This window comes from Sinocyclocheilus rhinocerous, unplaced genomic scaffold (genome assembly GCF_001515625.1).
Source record: "Sinocyclocheilus rhinocerous isolate Xijiao unplaced genomic scaffold, SAMN03320098_v1.1 scaffold1319, whole genome shotgun sequence".
In the NCBI taxonomy this organism is placed as follows: Eukaryota; Metazoa; Chordata; class Actinopteri; order Cypriniformes; family Cyprinidae; genus Sinocyclocheilus; species Sinocyclocheilus rhinocerous.
Genome location: NW_015650691.1, coordinates 709,145 through 720,604, shown reverse-complemented (window position 1 = coordinate 720,604; position 11,460 = coordinate 709,145). Strand labels below are relative to the sequence as shown.

Below are 11,460 nucleotides of genomic sequence, written 5' to 3'. Positions count from 1 at the left end.
TGTTCCCGGCTCCTAGATGCCCTGCCAAGGGATGGGAGTGGGCCAGCTCCAACACGGTCTCCGTTTTTGTGCGTGGCACCACCAGCAATAATTTTTCCTCCCCCCTTCGCTGCGCGACACAGTAGAGCCGGCCATTTTGCACGACGAAATGCGGGAGAGGATGGGGACCAGGCTGAACCTCCTTGCCTAGGTGCTGTGTGTACATTAATGAGGAAAAAAAATTTACTTAAATGATTTTAGCAAATGGCTGCAATATAACAAAGAGTGAAAAATTTAAGGGGGTCTGAATACTTTCCGTACCCACTGTATATATTTGTTTTTTTTAAATATTAAAGTTTTTTTTATTTTTTTATATTGAAGTATTTGGTTTATATCAGAGATGACATTACAGATACAGATCTGAAGAAACAATTAAAGAAACAAGCTGCTCTCTCTAGTTTATGACACCCACTTATTTTCCATTGCGCATTTTTCTATTTTTCAAATAAGATAGACCATTATGACTGCACATTGTTATGTGATGTTGGCAGTGGTAGAGACACCATAAACCTTTATGTTCAAGTCATTGTGTATTTGTTCTTCAGGATCAGACACTGCCCAGACTGATCAGAGGTCAGGTGCATCGCTGCATTGGAAACTACGACAGGCAAAAAGACACAATGACTTGTGTGTCAGTCCGAGCTGCTTCACTGTCAGAGCAAAGGAATGCCCTGGAGGCTGTGAGAGTGTCAGATGCAAAAATGAGGGATGTGGTGCTGGCTCTCAGTGAAATGTGATGTGGATCGAGTGAGTAACAGGAGAAAGATTAAACTAGCTCAGACTTATACTGAGGTTAGGGTTGGTTTTGGTTTAGTTGTGAAGTAGTTAAAGAATGACCTATAATGGTCAGTGAATGTAAAACCGTTTTAAATCTGTGATCTGTATCTGGAGATTTTGATTCACTTTGCAAATTAGATGCATTAATAATATTTGATTTATTTTAATTTATATGCATTTAAAATATTTCTAATTTATATATCATCTCGAATTAAATTTAAAATGTAATTTAAAATTCATTCAAAATATTTTAGATTTCTAATTTATATGCATATATAATCTTGAGTTATAATTTAAATGGATATAAATTTAGTTCCCATGCATACATAGTTTATTTAAATTTGTGATAATATATTTATTTTGTATTTGTGTGCATATTTGAGTTCTAATTTATACATTATTGTTAATTGTTGCATTAAAAAAAACTATTTGTACTTCATTCCCAAACTTGGGAAATATTGTTTTGAAAGATTTGTTGGTGTCTTCATTCAAAAGACATCAATCTGCTAAGTTTATGAAATGCTTTATTACAAAGAAGAAACACATAACAGCAATTTGTTAACGTTTTCAAAGGTTAAACAAACACAATGATGAGGTAACATCGCAAAATATATCTTTCAAAAGGGAACCAACCATCAGGATGCCATGTTACAGAATTATTTACATCCAAAACACAGTGGGAAACCCACAGCACTAATCTACAAGATCTAAGATCTACCAGTGGTCAGACTTTACATACAAGAACTCAAGAATGCAAGTTGCCATCACCGTCAAGGCAATCGGAGGATGCCAGTGTACTCCTGCATAAACACATTTAAAGGGCCTGTTATATTTGACATCTCACGCCAGTTTAAAGTCTGAGCCTCAGCTACCCTTAACAGTTACAAGTACACACATCTTCAGGGGGAATGGGTTTGTTTCACTGTCAGCACATCTATATCATAATAGAATTTGGTGTTAAATCTATGCAAGAGGGCAGTTGAGTGCTAATGTTTTAGCCAGTCTGAACACATAACACACAAATGGATCAACACAACAGCAAAAGTGAGCCAAGTGCAATATGGAATGATCCAAGTAGAAGCTTTAGCTTCACCGTATTGCTGTGCCAAGTGTAAATGCAAAAGCACACTAGCTTAATTTGATCGTTACAGCCCATTTCCCAATTTCCCAAAGAAATACATAAATCTGTCATGACAAATCAGGACTGAATTGGGCGTCCTGTCTTGTTCAGTGACTTGCTAATTTAGCTTTCATCGTTTTGTTCTTTTTTGCAACCCCTTCAAAACAAATCAGGCCATCAGCTTGGCAAGAGGTGCCAACATTAAAAACGTTCAGCTAAAACTAATCATCATTAAAGATGGCGACATACAGAAATAATCACACAATGTTAATCCATCAAGAAAGCATTTACAAAATGTTTTAGAAGTAGATTACCTGATGAAAGGTACTTAAGTCTTAGCAATGGTCAAAAGGCACAAGTTGGTTAGAAGTTGGTATTTTCCAGAACGTAGTGTCTCAGTGTTAACTAAGCCCAACTTTAACTAAGAACAGCCTTGCTCCTGATTTGTGTAATCCTGAATAATTCAGTACTAGTAGGTGTTACAGTAAAGAACGCAAAAGGAGACTTCACAACAAATCCTGTTCACTCAGTTTGGGAAAACTAATGGTTTTACTTGTGGGATCATTTCACTTTCACATACAGCTGAGAAAAGTCCATGCTTGTGGTCCATCCATGGCAGTCTGAAGCAACGGCCTGGTCCATACTGTCAATACAGTTCCTTAATGGCCCTCACGCAGTTATGAGAAACAAAATGAAGAAAATTCAGACAGATGCCCGTAAATGAAAACTCGTATGGAGGATAAAAATGTTTCAGTTTACTTAAGCCACAGTGTTGGTCCTTGAATAGGTACTATATCAGGTGCTAGAAACTTTCCGACTCAGATTTATTGAGTTTGAGTTGAGTTTCTCTCAATGAACTCGATGAAACGGTTCCTTGAAACCTGTTGGATCCTTTAGAAGAAGTCCATTTAAGAAGGGCCTACCATTTGTTTTTGTTATCCTTTCATTGCATGCTGACAAGTCTTAGTAAAATATTGGAAATTGTAACTCAAATTTCATTTAATTTGCTATTTTTGGTTTTGATCCTTGCAAACAAAATTTCAAAAATACTAATTTGCCCCATGGTCCATTGTCTGATATTTTCAGTAGTTAGTCCTTAAGAGGTCTTCAATCAAGAACAGAGCTTGAAAATAAATTAGAAAGAAGGGAAAGAAAGAGCAAAATCCATATAAACGAATTTTTCACCTGAAAAAAAAAAAGACTGTATCGAATTAAGGAAGACACTAAAAAACAAAAACAATGAGAATAGAAGGGATGAAGGGTCTTGAGTTCTGCTCCAGAGCAACATCATCTTCATGACATCATTATATTACCAACCACGGCAAATGATGCTGAGAATTTGCAATCTGTCCAACCTCAAATCTTTGATCATTTAATAATTATTTATGACGGCTGAGTAGGTTGAATATTGTAGGTGGTGGTCTTTAGTGCTCTATAAAAGAGTGGGCAGTGGGGTGGGTGACAGCTGCTCTTTGGGGGCGTACTTGGCGAAAAAGGGCAGGAAGAGGGTGAGCATGACACCTACGATAGCCAGCATATAGCCCCATCCTATCTGACACTCCCCGGCGTAGTAGATGTCCGAGTCTCCACAGAAAGACTTGACCAGGCTGGAGTTGAGACCGAAGGGGTAAACCAGTAAACCAGATGCCATAATGACCACTAGAATGGAGAGACAAGAGAGGAAGCAAATGAAATATGGGTGCATTTGAGAGAAGTACAATGACATTTAGGTGTAAATATTAACACGGGACAATAACAAAACGACTTCGTGTTAACTTTGAATTGTACTTTGCGTTTAAAAAAATTCAATCAAAACTGTCATTTTGAAGTTCACATAAAATACATACAATTTGTATGGTATCATAACATACATTTTGAGCATATGGGAATTAGGCATAAACTGGTTAAATATGAAAAATGTATTAATCACATCAAAATTACATACTGTAGACCCCACAGAAGTGAAGTGAGAAGTGGTTTTAATATGATTAACAACTAAGTGGTTGGTTATTATCAGACAATTTTGTCTTGTTTATTTTAAGCAAATAAATAATTATTAAAATAAAACATTAAATTAATAAATGAATCAATAAATTCAACATACATCAATCATTCAAAATTAAAAAGGCCCATAAAATGCTAAATAAAACAAATAAAAACCTGTTTTACCAGCATTACTATTAAAGAAGCAATTTCTAAAATTATATAAGTTACACCTTTTATAAAAATGAGAGATTAAATTCTGTTTTTTAAAGTTTGGTTGTTCAATCCAACCAAATTGATAATTTTTGCCCATAATAGACCCTTTTCACAGACTCTGATTACACTTTTCAACAGTTAGTAACATTTATAGTAAAGTTTTTTTTATATTTTCATTTTTTAATACAATGGCTGAGAGAGCGACAGCAATTTTAACATCTTTCTCTCTTCTGACCACCGTAGTCTATCACTCAATTAATTTCCTTTTTTTTGTAAAGTCATAGAAACATTATTGTTTTTATCCTTAGCTTTTTGAGCAGCTGGGAAAACAAAAATGATATTTATGGTTGTTTCTATTCACCACTATAGTTCAGCCACCTATGACTTCTGCTTCTTAGAACCCCAGAAATGTGCAAAGGGTCCAATACCTCCTTACTTCTGATCAGTGACTAATACTTGTAGCAGCAACAACAATGCTCAGGGTGACAGTAGAGAGCTGTGTCTCTGCTGAACTGAGCATTAATGGAAGAAAGGCCCTCAATACTGTTTCCAATCTTGCCATGGAAATATCAAATATACACAAAACCATCAGCCCATGTATGTCTGAAATCAAAATTCATTGCATGATGACTGACAGTCCCTGAATGTGGGGGTGTACTGTGACTGAGGAAAGCCATTAGGAGAGTTTCTGGGCGATCCATTTTCTCAGACAGTATCAGTGCTCACTGCCCATGGCAGAACAGCTGTGTTAAAATCATTTGCTGTCAAATATCTATTGAATCAGGATCCATTACTATGCTGGCAGAGTATATGCATCTTTAATTTGATTGAATTATGGTCACAACAATAAAAACAAAGCCTAACTATTATAAACTGTTAAAAGGTTAATGACTATTTAAATACTACATAGTAAACATAGCGAGGAAACACATTAAAATGTTATAAAATAATATACACATACACTACCATTCAAAAGTTTTTTTTATTTTTAATTAATACTTTTATTCAGTGAGGATGCACTAAATCGACCAAAAGTCACAGTATAAGGTCACAAAAGATTTCTATTTCAAAAATAAATTCTATTCTTTTTAACTTTCTATTAATCAAAGAATGCTGAAAAAATGATGACAGTTTCCATGAAAATATGAAGCTGTTTTCAACATTGATGAAAATGTTTTTGAGGACCAAATCAGCATATTAGAGTGATTTCAGATCACATGAATAGATTACGTTAAAATACATTAATATAGAAAACAGATATTTTACACTGTTATAATATTCCACAATATTACTGGTTTTACTGTATTTTTGATCAAATAAATGCAGTCTTGGTGATAGAGGCTTTCTTCAAAAATTTCACAAAATCATACCAATCCCAAACATTTGAATGGCAGTGTATTTTTAAATATTATAAAAGATAACAGCATGTTGTTCAACTGGTGCGGTGCAGTGGTGTGGTGAACAGGGTTTCTATATAGAGTATTTTAGCATGATGGTTTTGACCAATCAGCATCCAAGATTAGTTTAATCATTGCAAATATCACAAGGAAACCCCCGGTACTACCGAAATTCTGCACAACGGGTTAATGGCTTTTTTCACCCAGGGGCGCAGAACATCTTAATTCATCTATTTATTATCCTTCTTCAGCTTCTCCACACTAAACGACCCAGAAGCCCCTCTCATCTCTGCTACCACACTAAGAACAGTGCTTCTCCTTGAGTTTAATGGCCTCAGATCCAGCTGTGCTCTACATTGGCCTGTGTTTATCAGCGGAGGCCTGACATCTCAAAGCTGCTCTGCTAATGACATCATAATGTCCTTCTCTATCTTTGACTGTATCCGCACAAAGACGCAGTCAAACGCGGCTGCTCCGGCAGAGGGAAATAACCGCTATCAGTGGATGTTTACACTCAGATGACAGGGCATTCAATGAGACTCAACAAGCTATTCAATAAAATTTAATTTCGAAGGCAATCTTCAATGAAAACACACGCACAGATAGCACAACTGTATGGAGTTTAATTAAAGCGGGTCAAATCAACAAGGGCTTCACTGCAGAGGCTCGCAAAGCTCAGGGCCAATTGCAGTCTGAATCAGATAAAGTCTTGAGCCTGTGTGTGTGTGAGTAAGGAATGGCTCACTGCTGTGTGACACTTGAAAGTCCACATCAACCTGATTCTCAAATTGCAGTGTTACAAAGTGGACTTGATGGTATTTCGGTCATTTGTTTTCACATGTGGCTTTGATTCACAAATGACATATAACGTATAGCCACTTAAAAGTGGCTAAATTTAGATTCAGGGTCAACGAGTACATAAAGCTAAAAGACTCCGTTTGCTTTAAAAAGGACATACTCCAACACCAAAGACCTACTTTAAAGAAATATTACATATAATCTAAGGCATATTGTCAGCTACCATAGTAAATAATTTAAAGTCAGCATGAAAGGGAAGTTGCAATCTTTTTTTCCTTATCGTGACATAAATTGAAGTGAAACTGCTTCTTGACCAAGAAAAATGTAGGGTGGGACTTAATTATCCATCCCCAATTAATTAGATCATTACAGTTGATTTGGCAATTTCATGGTGACTTTAACTAATCTATCAGCTTGTAAAATTAATCAAGAAATACTTCCACTCGTTCTTATGAGTCTACATCTCTTCCAGAAGCCTGAGATCGGTACGCCTTGTGGTACCATCATAGGGAGGCACAAAATCACTTTTCATAACGTTTTCGTTCACTGTTCCTTGCTGGTGGAATGATCTTCCTAACCCCATCCAGAATGCCGAATCCCTGACAATATTCAAAACTCATTTCTTTCGAGAGCACATAACTGCATCCTACTTTTTTCACATTTCCTTAATTCCTCGCTGTTCTTGCTTGTACTGAAACATTGTATTATGAGCACTTCTCATGTTTATTTGCCTCTTTATAATGAATCGCTTGTATTTCTCATTTATAAGTCGCATTGGATAAAAGCCTTTGCTAAATGAATAAATAAATGTAAATGTAAAAACATGCTGATTGAAATACACTTCGAGTGGAAGTTTATGGGCCAAGTGTAGAATGTTACAGTTGCCACAGACTTATACACACATTGTTTTGTTTTCGTATTTACAATTTTTATATTTTGTGGTAATACTATATTTAAAAAAAAATATCATTCAATTAAATTTGACATCAAACATGCACTGATAAATAATGAGTTGATGAAATGGTCAATTAATGACCAATTTTGGTTCTTTTTGTCATTTTTTTAATCGTCCGATCAACCTGCAGATTACTTGTAATGACGATTTGTATGTTAACTTTGTGTGAGGAACAGACTGAAATTTAGTCATAATTCACTAATAATGTTTCCTCTCCACCAAAGCTCTGAAATCATCTCAGAATCTCATTTGTGTCAACATTCAGATTCAAAAAACTGCACAACAAATGTCACTAGTTCTTGCATGTGTTGTAACCAAATGTGGACACAGCAGTTTGAATGTGCAGAATGGAGGGGAATGTGCAGGAAAGTCCCTTTTGGCTACGTTCACACTCAGTTTTTGGAACTGTAAACCGATCAGCTCTTCCTCTTTACTAGTTATAGCACAAAATAAATATGAATGAACATCAGAAGGCATGTTGTTTCAACCGCGGAAAGACGTCAATACACAACACGACGTTAATCTACTCTCCTGTCTGGTTTGTTTGTCGGACAAAATGGCAAATTCGGTCAATTACTTAAAAGGTGAGTCTCAAAATGTCCTGTTCACACAGCAGCTTACAATACTGGTTTGAATGAACGAGTAACCAAAGTCAAGCCTGTATTCTATTTGTGACTATCACCTGATGTAACCATAGACACAGTGACTGAATTCATATCAAACATGGCGACATTCATAAACAAGTCTTAACACATTGACTGCTGCTGCGTGAACACAGCCAAAAATCAGCAAACAGGTTGGAATAGCATGAAAGCGAGTACATCATGACAGAATTTTCATTTTTGGGTGATCTATCCCTTTAATCTCAGTCCAGCAATTGATTTTTGCAAGCACAAGTGTTGTAGCCACAGACACATGACATTGGTTATGCAGTCAACATCAGTCCTCCTCCAACCTTCAAAGCTGGATATATCATGCAACTATATTCTATAGTCTCTCTAATTTAAAAATTTTCGTAATCTATGTGAGCGCTGTGTTCGGTGTGGAGAGGTTATATGGCATATGTTATCTGTCCTATTCCCATCCTCAATCTTAAAGTAATACTGAGAAGCACATTTCTTGCTTGGCAGGGTTGACTAACCACACATTCACGCGACCTGTGGCCGCTGCTGTAATCCACTGGCAATATGTGCTTTGGTGACAAATGATTTGATGAAGAGATTCAGTGAATAGTGTAATAACATTCTACCCTGCCCCTCTCGTGGCGAACGTCTCACGGGGCTTGATTCTGAATCTGCTCACCCAGACTACAGCAGAGCGTTTCCAGCGCAGCCATTCATTATGACATGTTCATTGGACGTGATGAGGTCAGTGTCACCATCACTTTGAATGATAGTCCTGTACAGATCTCTTTGGGGACGATGGGAGACACGTGATAACCGAGGGTGAACTGCACAATAAGTGTGCGGACCCCTTGTTCGTGATTGAATTGCTACTGAGGATGAATTGGAAATGTTAACTGTGAATTAAATTATAATGGATAATTAAAGGGTTAGTTCACCCAAAATGAAAATTCTGTCATTAATTACTCACCCTCATGTCGTTTCAAACCCGTAAGACCTTCGTTCATCTTCGGAACACAAATTAAGATATTTTTGATGGAATCTGAGAGCTGTCTGACCCTGCATAGACAGCAACGCAACTGAAATGTTCCCAAGTCCAGAAACGTATAAATGCGGAGGAGACGAATTGTTGAATAAAGTCGTTCTTTCTTTTTCTTTTGCGCACAAAAAGTATTCTCGTAGCTTCGTATAATTACGGTTGAACCACTGATGTCACATGGATTATTTTACAGATCTCCTTGCTACGTTTCTGGACTTGGGAACATTTCAGTTGCGTTGCTGTCTATGCAGGGTCAGACAGCTCTCAGATTCCATCAAAAATATCTTAATTCGTGTTCCGAAGATGAACGAAGGTCTTACGGGTTTGAAACGACATGAGGGTGAGTAATTAATGACAGAATTTTCATTTTTGGGTGAACTATCCCTTTAAAAAGAATAAATGCATAAGCTTGTTCACAAAAATTGAAGATGGTTTAAAATTCATTACATGCATTGAAAGCATTATTTATGCCTATTATTAACATATTGGCTGTTTATAGTACTTATAAAGCACATATTGTGCATGACCATATTCTACATCCCTAATCCTACCCAATACCTAAACTTCACAACTACCTTACTAACTATTAATAAGCAGCAATTTAGGAGTTTATTGAGGCATAGTTGATGGTTTGTTAATAGCGAGAATTGAACGTTAAAATAAAGTGTGACCGGAATTTTATGTGTAATTATACTTTAAGTGGATATTATCTGGTTGACAGCATGATCAGCCAATCAGAGAGATGTCAGGCACTTCATCCATTGGTGTTGCTGTTGGAAAGTACTATTTCCTACAAACATTTAATAGAGCTGGAAAAAAGGTTTCTGATTAATATTTGGTGTTGTCTGTTTAGCACTTTTTTCCACTTCCTGAGAAAGCTATGCTAATTTTTCAAAAATACTTTTGGCTATCATTAAAATATATGATTCAATTAATTAAATTAAATTCAACTCTAATGTTGAATGATGATTACTAATTTTATGCCCAGATATTGCCGCCATATACTTAACATTTCAAATATTTAAAATACTGCCTTTATGTTGTTTCCACAGAAATTTGGAGATTCAGTTATGATTACAAATTTTATGTTTTGTGTGTGATTAATGTATTAATCTATAATTACATAAATTAGTTTAATTAATTACTTTTTTAACTGATCAACAGCAGTAATATATATACATCATTGATATTTAGTAATATTTTTGTTTTATGTTTTTTTTTTTTTTACAGTTCATTATTTTCTCTCCAAACTTTTAAGTAAATAATTTATGCGATAGGCCGAGAAGGAACCTGAAAACTTCATTTATATTTTATATTTTTATATATTTATTTTGAGGGGAAAATCTGTGGAAAAGATTTGTGGAGAAACAATAATGTACAGTATGTGGAAAATAATGTGTTTTTTGAACCTTAAACCGCATAAACACATTTCATTACACCAAATACACAAAATAATGTTCTTTTTAGCAACATCGTATGACCCCTTTAAAATCGTGTTAAATACTAAACTCTTTTTGGTAGCTGAAAACATGATCAAATTAGCCTAAATATTGAATAAACACAAAGTATTTTGGCCACAGATTTTGTGTGGGCCTAGTGACAGGAGTTCAGCTGATAGAAAAGATGTGAAAACCCTGCACTGACCATAAAACAACAACTCAAACTTGCTCTAAGTTTCAAGTTACACTTGAGACTATAGACTTCTCTCTTTCTCTTTACTCTCTCACCACATATGATCTGAGAGTCTCATGAGTAATGAGGCTGTACAAACAGTGCAAACTCCTTCTGAAGCTCACTCTCTGAAACACACACAAACACACACTCATATAGTGTAAACAGATGAGCAGAAGCAAGCTGTCTTCACACCCTCAGCTCTGTCTCTGTAAATACAGCTCTAGAGTAGTGACTGAGACTTTAATGATACCTAATTATCGAGCAACGCTGCGGCCAGCGCTGTGCTCTCTTTGAGCCTCTGAATCCTTCACAAATTACAGCACAAACTGTAAAGCCTTCAGATGAAGAGCAAATTCAGTTAAGCTATGCAGTGTACATCAGAGAGCAGGCCTGAAGGGTAGTGCAGCACTCTGACTTGTTGAGGTGCGAGTTTGAGTCTGGCTCATGCCATTTCCTGAACCCATTCCCCCTCTTTCTCATTTCATGTTTCCTCTCTCACTATGCTTTGCATTACAATTCATCTCAGGCTTTAAGAGAGAAACAAAAGTGTAGTACAGTGTTGTACAATGATATATTGTTAACACAATTATTAATTATATTAACAACGCATCACAGGTACTGTTACAAAAATATAGATAAAATATAGAGGGGTCCTCAGCAAACTTTTAAGAGGGCCTCAAAATGACTTAATTATTTAAAATAAGACAAAACAAGCATTAAAATAAAATGAACCAAATCAAAATTACAATATTTCTTATTTCAAATTACCCATGAAAATAGTTTCTTCTCTCAACAAAAGTTTTTTTTTCCTGTGAAAAACCAGGGCTCCTACAGTCTTG

General features: G+C 35.9%; 2 protein-coding genes across 3 annotated transcripts in view; one reads left to right on the top strand and one right to left on the bottom strand.

The window, feature by feature from the left end:
• The window catches only part of spata22 (spermatogenesis associated 22), a 7,535-nt gene extending 6,611 nt beyond the window's left edge, over positions 1–924 (top strand). For both annotated transcript variants that reach the window (XM_016517279.1, XM_016517278.1), the window contains exon 8: positions 585–924. In XM_016517279.1, coding sequence (XP_016372765.1) covers positions 585–776 — 192 coding nt within the window. In that variant the 3' untranslated portion in view covers positions 777–924. The remainder of the gene's footprint in view (positions 1–584) is intronic.
• A 2,408-nt stretch (positions 925–3,332) lies between these two features.
• The window catches only part of lhfpl7 (LHFPL tetraspan subfamily member 7), a 160,224-nt gene continuing 152,096 nt past the window's right edge, over positions 3,333–11,460 (bottom strand). The window contains exon 3 of the mRNA XM_016517308.1: positions 3,333–3,595. Coding sequence (XP_016372794.1) covers positions 3,369–3,595 — 227 coding nt within the window. The 3' untranslated portion in view covers positions 3,333–3,368. The remainder of the gene's footprint in view (positions 3,596–11,460) is intronic.